At 43.7% G+C, this 25,201-nt stretch overlaps 1 protein-coding gene across 1 annotated transcript in view; it reads left to right on the top strand.

Moving 5' to 3' along the window:
• The window catches only part of LOC146830898 (fibrocystin-L-like), a 1,500,901-nt gene that overhangs the window by 1,351,122 nt on the left and 124,578 nt on the right, over positions 1-25,201 (top strand). Inside the window, exons 76-78 of the mRNA XM_085605087.1 lie at positions 16,245-16,380; positions 17,637-17,999; positions 18,649-18,800. Coding sequence (XP_085461213.1) covers positions 16,245-16,380; positions 17,637-17,999; positions 18,649-18,800 — 651 coding nt within the window. The remainder of the gene's footprint in view (positions 1-16,244; positions 16,381-17,636; positions 18,000-18,648; positions 18,801-25,201) is intronic.

Genomic DNA, 25,201 nt, shown 5'->3' with positions numbered 1-25,201 from the left:
CGTGCTCCCTGGCGAGTCGCAGTGATATGTCTCGATCTCTGTAGTTAAGGAGCCTCGCTATGATGTGACGAGAGGGAGACCCAGGAACAGGGCAGGGGGCCAGGACCAGTGCGCTCTTTCTACAATGAAGACCGATGAGAAGGCCTCTCTGCCAAAGGCCGAGGTGAGCATATGCTCCACATAGTCTTCCATTTTTCCTGTGGTGGTTGATTCTGGCACAGCTAGGGTCCGCAGGTTGTTGCGTCTTGAGCAAGATTCTAAATCTTTGGTCTTGGCAGCGATGACTCTCAAGACTTTGTCCATGTCCAGGGTTTTGTCTGCGGTGGTGGTAGAAGTGTCCTTCAAGTCGGAGATGCGACGCTCCGTTTCTTTGATCCTTTCTTCAAGTTGGTCGCTCCTGTGCGTGAGGTTGTCTATGCGGGTGTTCATAACGTTCATTTTTGCGTCTATGGAGGTCAGGCTGGCCTGCATAATCAGAAGGAGCTCCTTCAAATCCTCCGTTGTGGTGGGTGGGTCAGGGGTGGCTGCGCTAGGTTGGTCCCCCTCAGCCTCTGCCTGCATTCATGCTGATTTGCGGGCCTCAAAGGTGAGTTTGGGCTTGCTGTCTGCTTTGCCCATGGCTAACCAAAGCACAATGATGCGATGGAACAAATCATGTATTTTTTCTCTCAAAGTGCGAAGGATACCATAAATTATTCCTTCACAAAAAATTATTATTTGCTTTTTGGAATTGATCATATATTAATATCATTGTCTGGACACAGCTTCATTTAACACATCCTTTTATCAATATACACATGGAGTATCAAATATTCAATTGCACACAAAGAAACATAAATCAATCAATAAAGAAAAAGGAAAAAACACAAATAAACAAGGAACATATTATCCATTCCTTATTGCCCTATAAGTAACTATGTTTCTTTCCCTAGACGCTTTCTAGCTTACTACACTTGAATTTAATGAGACTGCCACTCCTAGAGAGGATTTGTTTATCACTGATTTCTTATGTATAAAATATACATGTATATATAGTTGTACATATTGTAAATTGATTTTTTAGATTATAGGTGTTGTCCTGGGAGAGATATCTTTATATACCCTAGTCCTGATGAGGCCCTAGAGCAAGTTGGGCTGAAACGCGTCGACTTTTTTTGAACATAAAGAGCCCCTCATAAATTGAAACCATTGGTCAAATTGATATAAAAAGTACTAATAAATTGTGTAGAGGTGTATAAGTGATATTACCTCTTAGTACTGCTGAATGGGGTGACTTGAAACAATGGAATGCTCATAGAAAAAGGTGTTAGCATCCATAGTTACTTATAGGGCAATAAGGAATGGATAATATGTTCCTTGTTTATTTGTGTTTTTCCTTTTTCTTTATTGATTGATTTATGTTTCTATGTGTGAAATTGAATATTTGATACTCCATGTGTATATTGATAAAAGGATGTGTTAAATGAAGCTGTGTCCGGACAATGATATTAATATATGATCAATTCCAAAAAGCAAATAATAATTTTTTGTGAAGGAATAATTTATGGTATCCTTCGCACTTTGAGAGAAAAAATACATGATTTGTTCCATCGCATCATTGTGCTTTGGTTAGGATTGTCTTACCCAGATGCGGTTGGAATATTGGGTGACCCCTGTTTGTATACTATACCCTGCTTTGCCCATGGCGGCAGCAACAAGAGAGAGGAAGGCAGCCAGCGGGGTGGGTGCTGGGCTGCTGTGTAATTAAGAAGGGTGCGATGGTCACAAGGTCCTCCGGGTAGGTGTGAGTGTCAGGGAAGGTGCATCCGTCTGCGCCTCACCACAAGTTCTGGAGTCAATTTGGTGTAAGGTGCCGCCGGTGATGGGCCTGTGTGATTGCCTGTGTGGGCCGTCTTAGTTTGGCCGCTTACCTAAAATCGCAGGGGATGGGGGAAAGGCAGGAGCCTTACGCACCAGAGGAGGCCTCAACGTGTGGTCAGGCCGGGCGGGCGGCGCCTCAGAGGATCCGCAATGCAGAGGTCCCAGTCGATCAACTTTGAATAGACCTGCAGGGGCAGAGGGCCCAGACGCAACCACGCCCTCTGGCAAGGGCAGCGCGGGGACGTGCAGTGAGGAGATGCAAGGTTCTTAATAGAGCAGGCCGATCTGGGGTTGGCGGTGAAGCAGTCAGAGACGTCGGCGGATTCTGGCCCTTAGTAGTGGAGGCAGGTCTCGTCTGCAGGTGTGCAGTTGTAGAGGTGGGCTCAGTGGCGGCTGCCAATATCAGCGGGGGAGGCCAAAGGCTCATGAGAGTAGCCAGAATGAGGAGACCCAGAAGAATGGCGCACCCCCGGTGAGCAAAGCAGGGCACTGCGGTAGAGAAAGACAGCCGCCGCTGCATGCGCACACACAGGCGGTCTCACAGCCAAGGAGGTCTTCAGCAGGTTCAGCAGGTTCAGAGAAGCCGGGGCCTGGACATGTCACACGCCACCAGGTCCGCCGGCTCCGCGGAGGCAGTAGTCGTGCCGGCCGCCCCTCCGGAGCGGTGGCCCCTCGTCACCACGTGCATTTCCCAAGCCCAGGTGGCTCCACAGGTGCAGCACGGCGATCGGGGTCGAGACCAGCTACAAGGGCCCCCCCCGTCTCTCCGGCCTGTGCGGTGCAGTCATCCCCGCCACCTGAATGGAGGCCTCAGCTTTTATGCCACGGAGAGGGATGCAGGATCTCGGGGCTCACCGTTGCGGGCAGTTCATCTATGGCCACAAAGCAGGGGGTCACGGCCCCCGCAGCCTCCTCGGGTGACAGTGCTGTCACGGAGGCAGCTGCATGTCCAGTCGCCGCGGCTGGATCAAAGGGCCGCAGGTGCAGCTGTGGCCATTTCCTGAAGCTGCAGGGACGAGGGGGATGAAGGCAGTCCTCGAGGTCAGTGGCTCTGCGTGTGGCGATAATTTTGCTGCTATGGCCTTCTGCGAGTGTCCGCCATCCCTTCCATGATGTTTGCAGCTTTGCAGGACAGGAAACGAGAAGGATAGCAGTCGGATGGTGCCGCGAGCTGCAGGAGCCTCACGTAAGTGCGGCCATCTTGCGTGGGGCCCTCTAGCACCCCCCCTCCCAACACTGTAAGGTATTATCCCCCTGAGTGTTTATTCTGTACATATCACATGTCAGGCCTAGGTGCTGTGATTCTGTGACTCTGGCTGAAAACAGCTCAGGGCTAGTCTTATACCCCTGAGGTAAATGGCAGAATTGTTTCTGTGAACATAGCCCTGTGACGGCAGTCAAATATCTGCTTCCAGAAGCTTTATTTTGGCAGAAGAATCCATTCGAGGTATGTAGTATTGATTTGTATTTTTTCTGCACAATGTTATTATGTAATGCGGCGCTGTGTGCATTTTGTACTGCAAATGTGCGAGCGGCTGTGATCAAATGTCTGTAATCTAATACTATATGGTGTGATTGATCTGGTTTTATTACAGGAAACTGAGAATTATTCATAGAGGAGGTGCATGTTTCAATTACACCTTGGTGTTCTAGTTGTTTTAATATTTACCTAACTTTTTGCTTAGTCTTTGAGGTTGTGGGGATGTCCTTAATGGTATGTCATGATAAAGTGAATTGCCATCCCATCCCACATGGTTGCGGTATAATGCTGGAGCTCGCGATAACACCTATCCCCAGGCGTATGAATGTTTAATTGATTCAGGAACAACGTCCGAGAAAGCTGGCAAAATCACAGTTTCAACTTTTGGGCAGTCCATCATGAACTTGGGTGACCAATCTTTTTCGGCCAGCAGGATGTCATAACCCTTAGGGAGTTCCTCCCAAAAGAGGACATTGATGAATCTGGGAATGTCCCCCTCGAACCACAGTTGGACCTCATATAATCGATGTAGGACACTTGCCATGGTATCAGGTGTTTGCACCGTGATATACTCACTAAGTGCTGCTCCCACCAGACAGTCCATCAGGTTTTGGTGTGAACTATTGTGACTTCTGCCACACTGTCTAGCATTGTCAATGCCCACTCCTTGTTTAGAAGCAGAGTCCTCAAAATCTGAAGCATGCCTGATTTTTATTCCGGCTACCTTTTTGTTTTTGAATTGAGGTCTGGAAATTTTAGGTTTGTTTCCTTTTGGAATATGTAGTCAAACAAGCGTTGTGAGTCCTTCCTTGGTTTCACGTGCTCAGACCGTCCTCCTCTCTCCAAACGTCTATCAGAAGTATCCTGTAAGGAACAAGAGGAATGTGATTTAACATCATTGCGGTTACGTAGATTGTAATGATTTTCTGTAGACCCCTATACAGGAGATCCACCCCGTGATTTTGTTTTATCTTTGCTTTTTTTATTGTCCCAATTCTTCTTTGTTGAAGAATCAGGTGCTTGCTTAGAGTTTTCCTTTTCAGAATTACTTTTAACTTGTGGTTTTCCTGGTCTGGCTCCCAAATTATCTCTTCCTAGCGTAGCACAGGTTTCTTCGATAATTTTTGGCAATTTGCGCTCCTGTTGGGCATTCAATCAATCAATCAATGAAGCATTTGTTAAGCGCGACTACTCACCCGTAAGGGTCTCAAGTCGCTGGGGTGGGGTGGGGTTAGCAGGCTCCAGTCCATCAAGGGAGGGGGTCTGTCGAATAGGCCGGTTTTGAGGTTTCTTGCGAAGAAGGGGAGCAATGTTGTCTGTCTGAGTTGGAGCGGCAGGGCATTCCAGGCTCGGGCTGCAAGGAAGGTGAAGGAGCATCTTCCCGATCTGGTCTTTCTGGTGCGGGGGACCACAGCTTGGAGAGCTGGGCAGATCGTAGGGTCCTCTGGGGTGCGTGGAATTTGAGTTGGCTGTTCAGGTATGCTGGTCTGGTGTCGTGGAGGGCTTTGCGGGCATGGGTGAGCATCTTGAAGGTGACTAGCTTTGATGGGAAGCCAGTGGAGTGTGCGCAAGTGCTGGGAGATGTGGCAGTGTCTTGGCAGGTCAAGGACCAGTCTTGCGGCAGCGTTCTGGATGTTCTGTAGCTTGCGGGTGAGGTTTTTGTTTATTCCAGCGTAGAGTACGTTGCTGTAGTTGAGTCTGCTGGTGACCAAGGCGTGAGTGACGGTCTTTCTGTGTTCGAGGGGGATCCATTTGAAGGTCTTACGTAGGAGGCGGAGGGTGTGGAAGCAGGAGGACAAGACGGAGTTGATCTGGCGGTCCATTTTGAGCTCGGAGTCCAGGATGATTCCCAGGTTGAGTGCGTGGTCCGTGGGGGTGGACGGGCTTCCGAGGCCGGCGGGCCACCAGGTGTCGTTCCATGCGTCGGGGTTTGGGCCCATGATGAGTACTTCTGTTTTGTTGGTATTTAGTTGTAGGCAGCTGTTTTTCATCCATTTGGACACGGCTTTCATGCCTTCTCGAAAATTGTGTCTGGTGGTATTGGGTTTGTTGGATAGGGAGAGGATGAGTTGGGTGTCGTCTGCGTATGACACAATGTTGAGTCCGTAGGTTTTGACGATGGGGGCGAGCGGAGCCATGTAGAAGTTGAAGAGTGTAGGGCTGAGGGAGGACCTCTGGGGGACTCTGCAGGTGGTAGGTGTAGGGTCAGAGAGGAAAGGGGGGAGTCTGACCCGCTGCATTCTGCCGGAGAGGAAGGAGCAGATCCAGTTGAGGGCCTTGTCTTGGATCCCTGCGTCGTGGAGTCTGCATATTAGGGTGCGGTGAGAGACTGTGTTTCAGAATTTCAGGTAAAACTGCTAGCGAAGGGGTACCATGTGTTCTGTTATATACTGCTGCAAATATTGTACCCCAAGTGGCACAATCCTCTACCAAGGGAGCCACCCTCATTGGCAAGAAAATAGTTAGTATTCTGTGTTTCTCCTGCGGGCCTGTATGGGGGAACACTGCTTCAAGCTAGTTGTTTTTTGTGCTATCCAAAATGGAATTTCTTCTCTTTTGTTGGGAATTTTACCCATAACTGCATTCAATGTTTGTAGACTAATGCCTGGTGTAGCTAACTGAAGAGCTACCACTTGAAAAGTCCACACAGGAGCAAGTGTTAGTCTTACCATCACGTATTATGTAATTTACTGTATATTGTTACTAAATTATTGTATAATCCTCTTACCTGACCTGTGGTTAGATGATCAACATTTAGATACTGTGTGTAACCTGCTAGGACTGTCCATGTGGACCCCTCATTGCTGGTTCGGCCTAGTCTTATGTTTTGTATACTATGGGGAAGGGTGCCTTTGAGCCAATTAATCTGTGTTTGGTATATTAATGGTATTTCTATCTCCTCATAAGGGGCCCGATTCAAAGAACTAACTTAAGACAAAATCCTAAACTTACTACCATTTTGGTATTCACAGAAGGCACTTACTCATTTTGGTATTCACAGAAGGCACTTACTCATTTCAGTATTCACAGAAGTTAGGAGTCCTAACTTTAGGACTCCTAAATGCCTTCTGTGAACACCGAAAGTCTTAAAATTAGGATTTTTCTCAGTTTAGGAGTAGTAAAGTTAGGACTCCTAACTTTAGGACTCCTAAATGCCTTCTGTGAATTCCGAAAGTCTTAAAATTAGGATTTTTCTCAGTTGAGGAGTAGTAAAGTTAGGACTCCTAACTTTAGGACTCCTAAATGCCTTCTGTGAATACCGAAAGTCTTAAAATTCAGATTTTTCTCAGTTTAGGAGTAGTAAAGTTAGGACTCCTAACTTTAGGACTCCTAAATGCCTTCTGTGAATTCCGAAAGTCTTAAAATTAGGATTTTTCTCAGTTGAGGAGTAGTAAAGTTAGGACTCCTAACTTTAGGACTCCTAAATGCCTTCTGTGAATACCGAAAGTCTTAAAATTCAGATTTTTCTCAGTTTAGTAGTAGTAAAGTTAGGAGTCCTAACTTTAGGACTCCTAAATGCCTTCTGTGAACACCTAAAGTTGTAAAGTTAGGAGTTTTCTCAGTTTAGGAGTAGTAAAGTTAGGAGTCCTAACTTTACTACTCCTAAACTGATAAAAATCCTAATTTTAAGACTTTCGGTATCACAGAAGGCATGTAGGAGTCCAAAAGTTAGGACTCCTAACTTCTGTGAATACCAAAATGAGTAAGTGCCTTCTGTGAATACGAAAATGGTAGTATGTTTTGTGTTTTGGATTTTGTCTTAAGCTAGTTCTGTGAATCGGGGCGAAGGAATTTATTCATTTGGTGTTTCATTTGCATTATATTTGTGAAATACCCATGTAGCATCATCTGCAACAGGGAATGTAACCTAGGAGTAAAATACCTCAGTCCTAAATGCTTTGTGTGCCTCTACCATGAAGGTAACCTCCCCACCATCTAGGGTGAGGCCGTGTTGTGGTAGTTTTTGAGTAACTGCATGTCTGCAGTTCTCACACATATTTGTGCCATGTTATAAGAATGAATATTTACAGAATTCGGCAACACAGTGGGAACAATATCCTTTGAAGCTTTAATTTACCAGCGGTGAATAAATAGGCTACATCTACTCAGCTCAAGCAGGATGTCTCTGAGTTAAAAGGTGTATAGGGATCTCTGAGGAATGAATGAATGAAGATATTTTTATAGCGCACAGCTACTCAACAAGAGTGTCCCGGCATTCAGAAAAGCCTTCCCGACAACCCAACTGACACCCGCAGCTAAAGCTGAAAGATGCTGCTAAAGGATAGGCATTCATTGACGGAATAACCAGGTTTTAAGCAATTTCCTAAACATGGCTAAGTCTGTCCCAGCTCTCAGTGACATAGGGAATGCATTCCAAGCCTGTGCTCCTAAGAACCTGAAAGAGATGCCGCCTGACTGGGCACAGAATATTCTCGGGAGAGAAGCCACGTTCAGGGAGGAGGATCTCAGGGTTCTGGGTGGTGGGTATTGAGTGACTCTCCTGCAGGGCTAGCCCATGCCACTCCCATGATAAGCCTTGAACCTGATCCTCTTTTTTACTAGAAGCCAATGAAGAACTTTGAGATGTGGGGACATATGTGTCTTTGGCTTCAGCATAAGAACTGCTCTGACCGCTGTGTTTTGGGCCACCTGCAGGCACCTAAGCAGGTATTCAGAAAGGACCAGATACAGGACGTTGACATAGTTCAATCTGGAAGTAACCAATGCCTGGACCACGGTCCTCCTACAGTCCAAGGGCAGTAGTGGGATAAATTTCCATAGCATCCGCAGTAGGCCAAAGCAGGTTCCCACTACCGATTGGACTTGGACTCTCATAGATAGAGAATTGTCTATCATAATGCCCAGGATTTTTACCGTTTGTTGGGCAGAGAGCTGAGGTGACATGTCTTCAGGCCACCAGTGTCTCCATTCATCCAGAGGATGGGTGCCCAAAAAAAGAAAATTCAGACTTCTCCGGGTTACATTTCAGTTGGTTGGTCCTTAAGCACGCAATCACATGCAAGCACGATAGAGCTATTCAGTTGATCTATACAGAATAAGAAACCAACCAACATTGGATGTGCCATGTCGTTCTGTTTCCACCAATCAGTAGGAACTGCGCTTTGGGGGCAACATGAACTTCGAATGGTGCCAGACTGATTCCATGCACCCCAGCAGGGTATGTTGTCCCTTGGACCATCTAGCATGCAGTGCTACTGTTAACCCTCCAGCCCAAGCCTAAATAGGAAACAAACAGTTCTGACAACCACTTAACATGACAACTCTGTTCCCTCAGGAACTCTGGTGACAGACTTCAAACTTTTCGTTCAGTCACCCGTGCTCTCTTTCTCTCAGAGAAATATGCAAACAATTAGGGGTGGGTGAAATTTGCGTAGTCGCGCTACACAAAGCCCTGCAAAATGGTAGAAAATCTCCGCAAGCCCGCAGCAGTTCCGCAAACACTCAGAATTGCTTGTTCAGCGCATTCGCGATGTTTTTTTCCTGTTCTTAGATGCTGTATGAGTGCTCGGGGAGAAATATCTTGCAAACACACATTTTGAAAGCGCAAACAAGCGAAAAATTCCACTAAGCCGCAGATCGCGGAATTTTTGGCAATTCTGCGTTCTCCGTGGAACGCGAAATTACCCAAATTCCGCAAGTGGAATGGAATTTACCGACCAGGCCTACAAACAATACACATAGGGGCGTTTTCAATATTTAGTGAACCGTAGTGATTCTTGCATGAAGAGAAAATGTGCTGATTAATAGATAGAAGCAGACAATGTTTATACTAAATGTCAGAACAGTGAACAAAATGAATAGTTCAACCATTTTGGTGACACAACTTATATATGCATACATATACAATAGTATAGCTATTTGGCACACTCCCACAACTAGAAACCCTAACCTACATGTCTAGGGTGCAGATGTGTGTTGTGTCAAAAAAACCTTTGGGATTATATATAGAATATATCAACCAATAGGTAAATATGCCTGCAAGGGATTTTGTTTCATAAAATTAACACGCTTGGAATAATTATTTGGCAGTAAAGCCCCGACTAGTAGCTTACAAGAGATTAATCTGAACCTCAATTGAATAGTTATAATGAAATTAATCAATAATTATTTAACACACGGGTTTCTCAGAACATAAACAAATTTAACGTGAGCAAGATAAGAAAAGGGGTACAGTAAATTATATCAAAACACCATGATAAAGGCAACAGAATGATATACACAAGTAACATTGCCTTCTAATCATATATGTAATTATATATTCCAAAATGATAACAAATGCAAAGAAAAAGTCAAGACAAAGCAATGTACAGTTTTTTGGGGCAAACAGAAGCTGTGGAAATAGATGGATGTGTCAACGTTTTGGTCTTTTGTGGCATACAATGTCCGTTAGACCATCTTCAGAATGAAGAGTTGAGGATAATAAATGACCCTTAAAACTGGTCAAAACCTTTGGACCAGATAAATCAAGACAACTAAATTGAAAATTCCTGATCCCATACACCGGGAACCGGTTGTTTGACAGATTACTCAACAATGTCGAGTGTACCATGACTACACAATTGAAGAAGGTCTGAGCAATTAATGCAGTTTCCTTCTGACTTAAGAACTGTTGGGAAGAAAATTCCACACGCGCACCGTTTTGGATACAGCCGGCATGATTACACCTATGAATAGAATGCATTGTTACTTGTGTATATCATTCTGTTGCCTCTATCATGGTATTTTGATATAATTTACCGTACCCCTTTTCCTATCTTGTTCACATTGAATTTGATTCTGTTCTGAGAAAATTGATACCCGTGTGTTAAATAATTAATTTTATTAAACAAAATCTCTTGTTGGCATATTTACCTATTGGTTGTTGTGTCCTAGCCTCCAAGGGTGTATTGGGTTTCCCATTGTTCAGTTACAATTACTATAAGAATATATGGCAACTCCCTCTCCTTATTCAGCGGTTGCAGTAAAGGCGCATTAATTTGTACATTTTTGCATGTGAGCAGTACTGATCACTGCTTAGTTTTTATTCAATGAGGTATCTTATTAATGGGAGTGATGGAGGATACATTTGGCTTTTAACCCTTTTAGAGAACATTTATTTTATGTCGCAAAAGCATGTCCGAGGGAAGCTATATTTGTAGAGACTAACTGAAGATTTCTTTAGCTTTCTGCTAGGCCCTGATGTCACCACTACACACAACAAACGCGAAAAAACATACTACATGAAACACAATATACAGAAAGCGGATTTGGCGCATTCCTCCTAAGCCAATGGGTCCTGGATGCATTGTGTGGATGCCGCAAGTGGGTGACAGTGACAGTGACATCTCAAAGTCACAGAGTGAAAAGAAAAACATTAGGCGCGCACTTCAGAAGTAAAGTCTTTCTTAAAGTTGTTTTTTTTTTAGCCTGAAGTAGGTATCCTGCGAAATGCTCAGCAAGCCGTTCATGATAGAAAACATTCAGACAGGATCACAATCTCAGAAACATACAGAAAGACGGTTTGGTTTCCAGATAAAACTCATGATAGGACTGTTGGAGCTCTCTGCTTCCCTAACTCCAGGACAGACCAGTATCAAGGGGAATAATGCAAGCAAGGCAAACGGCCCTCATCCCCTGATGGGGTACAATGTGCTCCTCAAATCCCTGGCACTTTGTCCCACCTCCTCTGCTCAACCTGATGGCACCTGCCCTGGTGCAGACAATGTGAGCTGACCAAAGCTCTCTTGTTTTTCCATCATTACAGGTCACCCTAGCCTCACAATGTGTCTGTGTTCGAGCTCCAAAGACCTCCAGCACACATGCTGGCATTCTTTCAACACGTGATTTTTTCAAGAAAACAAGATGTTCCTATGGTGTTAAAATAAAACAAATAATTGAAATCCAAGCCAGATCTATGGACTTTGCCAACCTAAGTCTGAGCTATTTGTGTTGCCAGTGCTTGTTCAGTGTGCAACTCTGCTTATTTTACCACTAAATGTGTTCGAGTCTGTCAAGAAGGTCTGTGAAATTGTATGGTTTTATAAATTCAGTGCAGTTCCCATGACTGAGGACCTGAGAACCTTGCTTGTGAAACAAATAACTGTTCATAACATTTCTGAATTGTCAGAGACCTTTAATCAACTTCATAGTTGTGAGTGGTGAAGTTCCAGAGAGGCACCTCGAGGGGCAGTATTGATGCCACTAGACCAGGCTTGGTTTTACCGAGGTAAAATGAGCGTAGTCGAGCAATCTGACTTCAGATTGTGTTTTTTTTAAAGTACAAATGGAGGAAGTTTCCTATACAAGTTATGTGCATATTTTTATTCATCCTGTACATGACTCTGAACCTTAGCAGTCTATGGATTTGATTGGCATTTTATTCGGCCTAATCCAGGTGGATAGAACAACGGTTTGCTGACAGTTACTATGTCATATCAAGATATGCAAGAAAATCCTTTTCTAATTTAAAGTGAAAGTGACATCTTTTCCCCTCAGAAATTACCTGGAATCAGTAAATCTGGCCATGAAAATGAAAGCGAGAAAGCACAGCAGCTCCAAAACTCAATGTCTGTTTTTCCTCTGTTACTGGCTAACTTGCTTTCCGCATCCACCAGTAGATTTCCAAGAGCCTAGCGTGGATCAATTTTTTCTCTTGCTGCACTCTTTTAGATTAACTGAATTCTGTTTATCATTAACATATCATTGGCATTTAAGGCCAAAGGAGCAAACTACCTTGGCAGGTGGTAATCTCGACTCAGAAAGAACAAGGGTGAAGGTAGTTGTGTTGGTCGCCAGACTCACAGTGACGGCTCCTCCGCTAAGGTGGAGGACCGTCGCCCCACTGCCATAAAGCAACAAAAGAAAGGAAAAAATTAAATGATAATGACGTTATGTTATTTTGTCCTCTTGCTGCAGCAGCTTGCATGAGGGGGCTGGACTGCAGAGCAAGGAATGCGTGGTAGAACACTTCTAAGTGCGCAATAACTGTTTGGTCGGCCCACTCAGGCTGCCTAAAACATTCATGCGCACTTTCAGTGTTCTCCATGCAGGCTGCCTTACAGTCTGCATGGAGAACATGCCCACCCCTTCAGCCCGTGGCTGAGCACCATGTCACAGCGCTCAGCCCAATCACAGCGCTGCTTTGCAGCATTGTGATTGGCTGCAGGGAGCGTAGGAGCCCTGGTGCTTACTGCTTCTTGTTTCTCCCAGGAAGAGGATGCAGGAAAGGCGGCGGCAGCCGGCCAGGAAGTAAGTGTTTTTTTTTTTTAAACCTGAACCCCTGCCCCTGAACACTGCTGTTTCCAGGCAGAAGCCGCAACTGCATACTCAGTTGTCTAGATGTAGCAAGCTATACCTGTTAGCACTCATTCAAGAAATATGTTAGCCATGCATTAGCAATTTCTCTCGTCTCAGGCTGTGGTCAATCCTCTGCTGTAGAACTTGATGTCAAAAGTCACTGAGATTTCCAACAAACAAAGGAGAGCTTTCTGCCACCAGTCTCTAGCTCATAACAGGTCTGAGATATTAGCCATAGCTACTTCTGAATCATAACTTAGAAGAACACCAGATAGAACATTGACAATCAGTGGTCTAATCAGTAAATATTGCTTCAGTTACTCCGGCATCACACCGTCTAAAATGTAAATCTGCTATGGACGATTTTAAATAGAATTCAAATTTGAAATACACCTAAAATTAGCTTGGATACTAGTGGGTGATCCTCCTTCTGAGCATAGGGGCTAACTCCACCAGTGGTACCAGGTCAGAAATAAGGGTGAGTGGAACTCACTGAGTTTTCCGCAGAGTTCTAGGAGTGGGCAGAATCAGCAAGTTGAGCTGATTTTTAGCGACAGGAGCTTGTTCTACATTGAAAAATCAGTACGAACAACATTATGCAGTACACCAGAGGGTGCTGCTTCTTTGCTGCCACTCAGGTATATTTTATACTCAAGCACCAGCTTTCTCAAATTGAGCGGGAGCTTTCTCACAGCGAATGGTCATGAATGCCCGTGACCTCCCACTTTGAGAAACTCTTTCCTGGTGCCATATTAGTGCCTCAAAAATTGCGCTAGGGAACACCAAATGTTACTTGCCAGCTTAAAGTTGGCAAGTCACACAGATGAAAAAACTCCACCATGCGGCAGTTGGTGGAGTTTTGCCAGAACTCCATGTTACAAGTGTAGCGCAGAGTTGGAAAAACTTTGTGAACTGCACCAGCAGAGCGGAATATATCTCCCACCCCTATTCAGGAGAATGTACTTATCATTTTGCTGGCAGACAGGCATCAGCCAGGCCTAATGTACACAGAAAACCCTTGGGTCTAAGTTACCAAACAATCAGCAAAAAAAACTGAGATTATTTCATAATGCTTGTGGGGGAATCCCTTTGTCAGGAGGAAATCCTTCATCCACCGTAGGTGAAATGCTTCATCACTGGGATTCACTTGTGACCAGAAAGCCTAGTCCTGCCATGGGCTACAACCCCCTCACTGAGAGGTAGGAGCTCAGGAATGTTTTATTCCTAGTTATTAGGATATACTAAATCCTGCAATGAGAAGAAAGAGGTTGAGTGGAGGGCGCAGCGCAAAAACAATATATAAACAGTGAGGGTGGTTATATTAAAACTAGCTAGCAGGTACGAAACAAACTAAATTGGCGTGTTCCTCGGGCCAGGATTAAAAACAGAGCATGGGCAGTGGTAATTTATAACTGCAGGTAATAGACAAAGACAGGTCTACATGTTTCATCCTAAAGACCCAGATAGGTATTGCAGCTTTCATCAGGACCTAGTTTTGCAACTGCTTGAACAAACTATGAAGTGCCAAAAAATAATAAACCAAAAGAGATACAAATTAATACAAAACCAGTGACCCTGTGATTACGTGGATGAGTCACTAGTCATACCTGTCTCTTACGGCTCAGAGGCTTCACCTTAACCTGGCAACAGCTCAGGGAAGGGGAACCGCTCTGTCCGTCGGTACTCCGAGCAGCGTTTTGCTGAAGCCAGGCCTGCCTGTGCCACTTTTAAATTCCACCCCTGGACTGGGATCAGAAAAAAGTACACAAACCCATCTCATAATAAAGGATGTTCAAGAATCAAAAGGCTGAAATCAGAGGATTTGGAAATCTTGATCTTTAGCCAGAGTTTTTCAGTGTTTTCTACGGAGAAGGATCCTAGCTCATTCACCAGACATACATGAGTTGACTTGCTCATACAGGATTTGAGAGTGTTTTAAAGATCTTAAAGAGCTCTATAGTGTCCTGATTATCTTAGTCTAGTTAAGTAGCATAGTGCTCCGTCTTTGCACTGTTAGTCACCTTTTTCTGGTTTCTGTGCTCTGACTGTTTATCTTACTTTTTATAAGTTGCTCTATCTTCTCTTTGAACTCCTGCACCATTGCTGTCCTTCTCAAATTTCCTAATTACACTTTTTGATTACTGCTCAAACTAGGAGGAGCAAATATTTAGTCTAAAATTCAAAGCTATAAAGAAATGTTCTGGGTTGTCATCGACTGCTCCAGATAGAGCTAAAACAGGGTCAATCTCTGTCTGTCTGTGGAGGAATTTGCTGGATTGGTGGATGAAATGACTCCTCCAATGGATAAGGTTAACATCATATTATCAGGCTTAAGTGTAAGGCCTTCAGAAGCAGTCCAGTCAAATGGTTTTCATACTTTTCTGGCCTCAGAAGTTATAGCATTCTGGTTTATCTGAAGATAAGATAGTTTGCTTGAATGTCCTATCAACTCGGACATTTAAATCACAATTAATAATCCTCTGATGGCGTGTCCTTGCAAACATTTGAAATACCTAGAGAACTCAGTAAGGAGCTTCCCCAGTCTTGTACTGCATAGTCAGAATTTTATAGAAGCCCCACTCTCACCAGATAACTTTGCCCGTCTTTCTAGCTGACATGCATCCCACGTGTCTTCAAGCAATGTTCATGTATAAACAGACCAGCTCTTCCTTCCTGTGAAAGCTCATATTTACACCTCATGTGTTTAAAACTCGGTGTCATTTGAGATTGTTCTTGTCCACGTGTGAAAGAAATCATCAGGTGAAACTAGAATATCCAGCTTCAATTTTTCTGGAACCAGCCCATATAGACCACTTTTCCCTCTTCGTTATGATATGCATAATCCTGGCACCAGAAGGATTACTGACTTTGGATATATTAAATTTTTCACTGAGGAGACATCCGTAATTCTTAAGTGGTCTAACCTGAAATGAGATCACAGTGTCCCGTTACATTTGGATGTTGTTAGTGGAATTTAGGATGACACCATAACTGATTGTGAGGTACTGGGCATGATTATGACTTTGCCAATGCTGCTCTCTTTGAGTATGCGCAGAGGGATGGCAGATATCTCTCAAGCTTATATCTCTGAGATTTCTTGAGGAATTCTACTGGCAGATGCAATTTAACTGTTGTTTAAAAAAATAAAATAAGGGCTCCCTCACCAAGTGTAGAGATAGTTCAATTTAGGTATCTCTGTTTTTGTTGTGTTGGAATTCATGTAAATGTATAGAGTGTTGTAGGACTGTAGAATGTATTTATGCAAGCTAGAATGTGGAAGGTTTAGTCAGGTGGTATTCCACTTCTCGGCATTTCCCTGCATGGAAGCTAAAAGGTAGTAGGAGCCTGCCAGCCTTCTCATCTGTTTCTGTCTTTGGCTATTAAAGCGCTTTCTACTTCACTTGGTCTACGTGTGTTGGTGGAGAAGCCACAGCAACAGTTTTGTAGCTCACTGCTCATATTCATGCACTGTTCTCAGGCATATAGTCAGTGGCTTGCAATGGCTCTAGTAATTCATAGTAACTGATATTCATATGTTCATAGAAGTCATCTTATCCTTTTCAAACTGCGTCACCGTTGTCTCATAACTTCTTTCCTTCTTTCATAGGTCGTTCGAGTCGCTATTTACTATTCAAATCCTCAGCGTTTGGATGTGTATGTTAACAATGTGTTTGTTGGCCCCAAGAATGCTGAGTGGAATGCTGACAGAACCGACTTTAAATATAGCGAACCCACATACCCAGGTAGGTGGTTGCAATGCCTTTCTGGTCTACACAAATCTTTCTACAGAAGCAAATGAATTATCAGTCCCCTTTGAGGTTTAAGTGAAATACATTTTTGTTTCATAGTAATGTATGACCAAGAAGCAAACACTTTGTCTTGTGAAAATTACAGTTGCAGGCGAGGGTGGCTCTCTGACTGCTGTAGTATGGAGTGGTAAAAAGAGGCAATCCGATAGTAGCAAAGCATGCTGAAAAGCTAATGGTCAGCTGAGAAGATGGTAGATGTTGCATTTGTGCTATTAGCCCTTTCTTGATGTCCTCTGTTCCCCTGCCCCTCTAGAACCTTATATGAACGTTCTTGCATTGTTTCCTAAGTGAACGTTCCTGGCTTGTCAGTTACTCCTTTATCAGCTGTGAAGTGTCTGTTACGCTGATGGCTCCAATAACGACGATGTCTCTGACCTGCTTGAAGTGTCTTGCATGCTTTATTTACAACAGTAGACATTATAGATATATATAAAGTGAATGGGAGGACCAATAATAGGGCAGTTGGTGTTAAACTGAATAGGTGAATGCATGAAAGAAAGTATGTATACATGGAGGGATGAGTAGATGGATGGTTGGGCAGACAGACAAGGCTGTGTACCTAAATATATGGATGGATGAATGGATAATGTTTGTCAGTGAAGAATGAAAAGATAGATATATAGATATATAGATTAGATAGATGGAGCGATGGTCGATTAGATGGTTTGTAACTAAACAGATGTACAACTCTGGTTTCAACTAATGAAGACCAGATGGTTTCCAGTAGATTGGAAATGACTTATTCAGACATTCATTCTGTGAAGGTGCTGCCAGGCGAGCAGTTATCAGGGACTGCCCTTTTAGAACACACACACAAGGGAAAACAAGGAGAGTAGAATGCAGTTAGGTTACACAGTGACATTCCGTTCAACAAATCTCATTCTCTGTGCAATCCAAGAAATTAACAGAGCAACGAATAATGAGAATAAAAACCTGCTTCAATCTATATGTAAACATGAGAGGGTATGAGAGTTAAGCTACACCCACCTCCTTCCCCAAAAGTACAAAAGAGATTGTTTCTTGCACACATAGTTAGTCAAACACTTCAGTGTAATCATAAAGCATCCTATGGTGATTACAGTCAATTTGATTGTTAACACGTTACTACATAAAGTAGCTGCACTGTGCTTTTTTAACATCTACTCGGAAATAAGCCCCTGGGTGTCTGTGTTGTGTTACTCTTTCCATAGGAGAGTATGAACCAGCATTGAACTCCAATACTCATGGTGAAAACTACTTTGACAGCACCTATCAGATGCTCTACATCTTGCTTAGAGGGTCAACGCCTGTTGAAGTTCGCACCTCCCCTCTACTCGTGATTGGATTTAACCTCCCCGCGATGACCACGGACCAGTTCTACGGAGGGAAGAACTTAGTGAAAAATCTTGCAATTTTCCTCAAGATCCCAGCAAATAAAATCCGCATCACGAAGATCATTGCAGCTTCCAGTAGGCGCAGAAAGAGGGCGACCGGATTGTCTGTTACTGTACAAATCTCAGAGCCCCCAACTCTGATGACAAACGACAGCGCCAACACCACAGGCAGCACCACAGGCAAGTGTCTTTTATTGTAATACAAGGGAGCCAGTAATCTCTGAATAAAGGCCCATCTCTACTGTCCTTATTACAGTTGAGTTGTGACGTCTATAGTTACCTGTAATAATGAAATGTGACGTAAATATCTTCTGCCAGCAGCCAAGGTGAGAAGCAGGTCCCAGAGCACAAATGCAACTGTGGTTAAAACAGCAGCAACGAGAACTGGCTTTTCATTCTTTTGTTCTGTCTGTCTAAATTGAACAGTGTTCAGCAAAAAGGAGATATTTATGGCAAAAGGCTTATGTTTTTCCATGGTACTGGTAATAATCCCTCATGCATTGCAATGAAAGTACTCGACAGAAGCCAGAATGATGCACCAAACAGCCACTAGCTTAAGGTGAGAGGGAAATGCGCACTAGCACAAAGAGAGAGCGAAATAGTTCACTGGGTGAAGCCAAAACCCACTCTATGCATATCTTAAAGAACTGATTATAAAAAAAGTCTGCCAGAAGCTAGAGCTGCCTGTTCCCACACCTAAACATAATCTATTGCAAGCCTACCTGCACTAGGATAAGCAGCTATTTATTAACATTGTTTTTTTGATTCACTTATGTAACACCAGTCATGCTATTAATCTTGACATTTAATTATCTTGTTTTACATACAGGACAGCTTCAATATGCTGAACTTCAAAATGTTTCCCAAAGCATCGCTGCAGCTGCAGTTTCAGGGAGCCTCAGCAGTAGCCTCAATGTTACTGTAGCCTCAGTGGCTGTGAAAGAGCCGCCTCCACCTGCAGATGACCCTAAATGGCTGCAGGTAAAACATCAATCAGTAGAGAACAACTATTCCTAACCTTAAATCAAACAACCTATTTTCATTTCAAGTAGCACAAATATCAGAGTGCTGTTTAGTGTAAGATAAGATGCAGATCTGGAGCAAACAGTTAGATCTGGAGCAAACAGAGATTTAACTGTATGTTACAATATTAAACTGGTAGGTTACCATTTATGCAGGTGACTTACAATGGAGCAAGATGTTTACAGGTAGGTTGGTTAACTATTGAGCATGTTATTTCCCAGCAGGTTACTTTGGGGATATTACAGATAGGGTGCAGAGTATGACATTATTGCAATTGACATTTGATGCAGAAACCTTAATTGCTATATTTTTCATAAAATCAATGCTTCACACTTTTCTAAAAGAACAGTGAGGAGGGATAATGCGTAGAGGTAGAGAGTTCCATAACCTGGGTGCACTACATATGTAGAAGCAAGAGGAGGTCCTCTCTTATTTTAAATCTGGTTGGTTCCACGTATAGCTAGTTTGAGTGGCTGCCACTGGACAAGGTGAGTTTTTGTGCCAGGTATTTTGAGGTTCCATAGTGTACCTCTTTGTGTATTATACATGCTGGGACTGATTCTCAAAGGTAAAGTTTAGTATTGTTTGCTAAACTAGTATCTTTACGATTGAGGAGTCTCTGCACATGAAAAGATAGGACAGTCCTATCTTTTCATGTGCCGAGACTCTGCAGTCGTAAAAAAATTGTGAATAGCAAACAATGGGAGACTTACACAGAAGTGTAAGTTTACCGTTGTGACTCAGGCCTGCTATCTTTAGGATTCAATGTGCTTCGATTGTCAGCCACTTGAGTGTGATCAGAGAGCAAGATCATAGTAACCTTTTCCTGTTACTAGTATAGCATTCATGTGGATTGTAGCCCTTAGGACAGTGGTTCCCAAACTATTTTGACCCAAAGCTCCTAGACCTACTGGCAGTGGCTTCCCATTATGTTACCTTTTTTTGGCTGGTGGGGGTTGTAAGCCCAGCCTAAGGAGCACTTCAATGTTTCTCCCAGAAAATAAATATAATGAAGCTGATAAAGGTATTATAGTCATAAATGTAACAAAATAGAATTATAACAGTTGTTTAATAAAAAATTTGAATTTGTTGATTCAGAAACAACACACTTCAGCACTGGGATCTGCATATGGAATTTTGTAAAACCATATTTTGTTTTTAAAAAATGATGCAGTGCAACCTTTTTCTAATAAAGCACACATTTTTTCTATTACTAACATCACCTCTATGGCACTTATACATTGTGCACAATCTAGGCCTTGGTGCGTGTTGATGTGATCTCTCCACAGCAGAGGCCAAAACCAAACCTGGTGAGAGTGCTCTGAAATGAGGCAGCCATGTACATTCATTATAACGTGCTCATGCAAATAAAACCCACACTATCTGTATTAAGACTTTAAAATCGCACCACAGAATTTTACCCTTGTAAATGTTGCTATTTGTTCACCCATGTTTTAAGGCACCTACCCTATCTCACTCCACACGATCTATCACCACCCTGGTGATCGCTTACTCTTCACTGAAGATGCAACTGACCTAATAACAATGTTCTTCCTACCGACCAAAGAGGTGCTTCTAGGTGACTTCAAACTGCACTGGAACGACACAGAATACACCACAGTCAGTAATCTTATAAACCTTCTCGAATTGTACGACCTTAAACAACTCTGCAACAAACAGACCCACAGCAAAGGATCTACGCTAGATGCAATAATTACCAGAAATGATCTTGTCTCCCTTTACTCCACCATACCCATCGACTGGTCGGACCAACACCTAATGCTGTTTTATCTCGAGGCAAACCACAGTCCGTGCCCAGCATCAGTCAAAAAACTCATGCACTGGGCAAGGAACCTCAAGCAAATCCCACTAACAGAGCTGGAGTCCAGGCTCTGCGCCTGTCTACACTCTCAACCTAACCTTAACCCTGTAGATGATTTCACCGCCCTGTATAGCTCAGTGACGACTTACCTTCTTGACCAAGTGGCCCCTCTCAAATGAAAGAGTTCTAGGAAAATCCAATTCAGATCCTGGTTTAATACCGACCTTAACAATGAGAGGAGACCCCTAATGTGGATTAAACGGCTATGGAAACAGAACGCCTCATCAGCACACCTCCCACTCAGGTCATTACGTCTCTCCTACAAAAACCACATCTTTAGGGAAAAAGCCACTTTCTTTCGCAACCAACTTGACCGTGCGAAAAACAGACCAAGGGAGCGATCTAATATCAACAACAACAAACCACCCTTACCCCCATCAGGAAATAATAGCCACTAATGAACACTGTGTGGAAATAGCCAACTTCCTCTCTGACAAAGTTGCTAAATCGAACTTTCACTCATCGCAGACTCAAGACCAACATCCCAGCCTGACAACTCCACCGACATGCAAATCTCCATGGAGACTGCCTCAACTACCTCAGCAAAGGACCGGGAGGAACCCTAGAAATACCAATACAATAATTGATCCTCTCCTACAAAAAAAAGCTAAATGGACAGATTTAAAACAAATGACAAAAGATAAAGTATTCAAAATAATTGCAAACTTGAAGCCCACATCCCACACTGCAGACCCGCTCCCCTCCGCCTTAGTGCAGAACCTTAACCATATCATCTCTGCTATTTGGACCACGATCATCAATGCCTCTCTCTCGTCTGGCAGAGAGCCTGACTACCTCCAACTAGGCCAAGTCACACCCATTCTTAAAAAAAACAGGTACTGACCCCAATAACATCAATAACCTCAGATCGATCACCAACCATCTCTTCCTAGCCAAAAATACTGAGAAATGTGTCCTCCTACAACTCAACCAGCATATTGAGGAATTCATCCTTCTCAACACTTTCTAATTGGGATTCAGAAGAGGCTGAAGCACTGAAACTGCTCTGTTCAATATCTCTGATGACATTCACAAATCCTTAGATGAAGGTGACCCATGCCTCCTTATCCTACTCGACCTGTCGGCGGCTTTTGATACGATAAACCATCCAGCTCTACTCGAGACCATCAAGACTCCGTCTGGTATCAACTGCACAGTCTTGAAATGGTTCACATCTTACCTGCAACATTGTTCTCAACAAATAAAAATCAACAGCTGTCTTTCAAAGCCTGTTGCAGTGCCACAAGGTGTTCCTCAAAGTTCAATCCTTTCTCCTGCCCTATTTAATCTCTTCATGGAACCCCTCACAACTATTCTCAAACATGCAGGGCTCAATTATCACTTATATGCTGACAACACCCAACTCTATTACAATATAAAGTCACCTAGAGATATCTTCCATCTGAATGCCACACTAAACAAGATACAAAACTGGTTAGGTTGCAACCCTCTAAAACTGAACCCATGCAAGACACATCTGCTACTCCTCTCTCCTAAAAACAATCCCCTACCAGTCTCAGCAGCACACTACCCTTTTTCACCCAGTAAAGCAGCCGCGATAGTCTGAATACGCACAGAAGGCGAGAGTGAGAGCGGGACAGTAGGAGAGCAGCGGCAGCAACGGCAGTGTGGGATCCGAGAATTGCGGGGGTATCTAGAAGGCGCAAACCGGTCCAAAATGGTCCAAAAGGCCGCGAAGCCGTGAAGCCGCGTTGGTGCGTTTGGTGCCATGTTGGTGCCGCATTGTTGCCGCGGGAGGCCCCGGAGGCTGTGGCAGAGCTCTGGCACAAGGGAGCAAGGGCGCAAGGGTACTGAGGAGAACTACCGATAAGAGGAGCTGAGTAGAGTGAGCCGTGAGCAGAACGCAGTGAGAGCACAGCAAGAACCACTGCAAATGCCGCAAACGCCCAACAGTGGACTGAGCCCCGGATTGAGCCCCGCAGGCAGTGAATCTGGCCCCCAGCCTGGCTCCCCTTCATCAGAGGTGAGGCAACCGGCCTTTTATAATGGGGGGGGAGGCATTCGGAACCGCGATAGACTGCGGTGGGCACAAGAGTGTAAGCAAGCGTAAGCAAGCAAGCTTAACAAGAAGAGCTTAATCACTGCGGCAGGAGCCGTCGGGGTGCTGCACAGTGGGGAGGGCTACGCAGCGGCCATGCAGCGGGAGCAGCAAAAGTTTGCTAAATGAAGCAGGAGGCTTGCCTAACGTGGACGTAACCACACACTAGAGGGCTGCCTGTGCCCAAGTAATTCTACCTGGTGTGGTGGAATATGTGAAAGTTGGATCAAGAAGACAGGAACAGCATATTGGAAAGGCGGTTTATCATAGCAGGAGTCGCGGGCTAACTCAAAACAAGCCAGGTCTCTCAAGGCTCCCTTGAGGAGGTACAAGAGCCGCGAAACCTTTTAGGGTTGATTGGGATGCTTAGGCCGCAGCACTAGCATCGCAGTGTTACATCAACATCAACCCCATCTCCTACTGCAATTGAGTAAGAACACCAGAGGTGTTCCCGAGGGGATACAAGCCAATGCTGCAACAGAGAAATATGAGATCTGGGAAAGTTCAGCAGGTGAATATAGGCAAAAACAAAAACAAAAAAAACGTCACAGAGGAAGGGCCAGACATAAGGCAAAAAAGAAAGGCCCCCAGACAGAGAGAGAGGCTAGTCTCGGCACCAACACCGGACATAACATCCCTTAGACCTGATAAAAATACCAGGATCCAAAAATTCTTCTTTTTAAAGGATCCAATGGCTGCCATTTACCCACCAACTGTAGAGACAGCCCGGTTGCCGAGTCCCATAGCACCAGTTACAAGGGCGAACAAAAGTCAGGATAAATCGTGAACGACTGAGCAACAGCAAAAGCGTGCATTCACCTCCTGTCAAATAAGTCCCCCTTCCGTACAGCAACAGCCAAATATCTCCAATACACAAAAAATAAATCTAGACTTACAAAAACCAATCATGGAAATGCCAGTAAGTAGATTAGTAACAGCAATAGCTCAGATACAACAGATTATCCCTCCAATAAACCATGCATTGGGAAGAAGCGCAAATGAGGACAATAAAAACGAACACTTGGAGGAAATAAAAAACAAACGGAATGATCGGGAAAGGTGTCTGTATAACGCCTGGTCAAACTCATTCTCACTATCAAATGATGCCAACATGTTGCAAATACTAGACACCAATACCCAAACGCAGGAAATAATGAACGATGTAATCGGAGGGAATATCGCGATACTGTCTATTGCGCCAATGCCCATTGGGAAGGGATGTGATGGTACCTACCCCTAAAAATCAGGGTCAAAGAACAGACCAACAGACAAATGCACAGGAGGAAGGAAAACTGCCAATGGAAAAAGATCAATTAAATTTGTCATCACCAATAACAATTTCATCGGTCAGCAGGATTGACAAACAGGTGAACTCACAGGAGGAAGGAAGCTTCTTGACGAAAATAAATCAATAAAATTTGTCATCTCCGATAACAATTTCATCGGTAAGTAGGATTGACCACGAGTCTAGGGATACTGGAAACTCCCTTGATGAACTGCTCGTGGCACCATGGAGTAATACCCTATTAAGCACACTGGAGCAAGCAATCAGGGTACTGAACTTTCAATCTGATAAAATGGAAGTCCAGATTGACCTTATAAATCTAATTGCTGGTCATATTGCAGGCATAAATACCAAGCTGGACTCAATCACCTCCTTTGTAATGCGCAGGGGAACCCCAGAATCAAAATTAAACAATACCCACCTGCAGCTCAATTATGGATGTGACAAAATAATATAATGTAGATAAATTGGCAAATCTGGCTGAAATATTAAGTGATATCCTAGGGGCAGTGCAATTAACAACAAAATCCAAACATAAAAGGGAAACCCAAAAGGTCACAGAGGAAAAGGAGCCAGTCAAAGATAAAAATACATGTAAGGGACACGTGTTATTGACAAGGGAGAAGCCGAACAAGAGGAAATAGAGGATCCATATCTTAAAACAAGGGACCATCAAATCGAAGTTACACAGAGCACTATTGACACTTCAAAAACTACAAAACCTACAAAAAGATCAAGAAAACTTGCTAGAAAAGGTAGGGCAAAATACAATATTCAACCAACTACAAAATTAGAGAAAACTTTCCCCATTTTTACAATTCAAAACATACAAAGGAAAGAAAATAAAGCATTGACAGCATGTACAGTGGAAGATCCAATAACGGGCCCAGATCAATCAAATCATACAACAGATTCTAACAGTTTTAATACAAAGCAAAATGCACCAAGTACTCTGGCTATTACTAATAAAGAGAATATGAATCAGATGCATCTTACAACACCTATCCATCAGTTAACCGCAGATTCCGCACCAACCCCCGGAATTTTAAAAAGGCAACTAGAACAAACCCAACATATTGATAAGGGAGAAGGGGCAGAAAAAACATTGCAGGTCCAAACAAGAGCTATACCCA

The sequence above is a fragment of the Triturus cristatus genome, chromosome 5_1, assembly GCF_964204655.1.
Source record: "Triturus cristatus chromosome 5_1, aTriCri1.1, whole genome shotgun sequence".
NCBI classification, from domain to species: Eukaryota; Metazoa; Chordata; class Amphibia; order Caudata; family Salamandridae; genus Triturus; species Triturus cristatus.
Note: the sequence above shows the minus strand (reverse complement) of the source record. Positions and strands in the feature narration are given on the sequence as shown.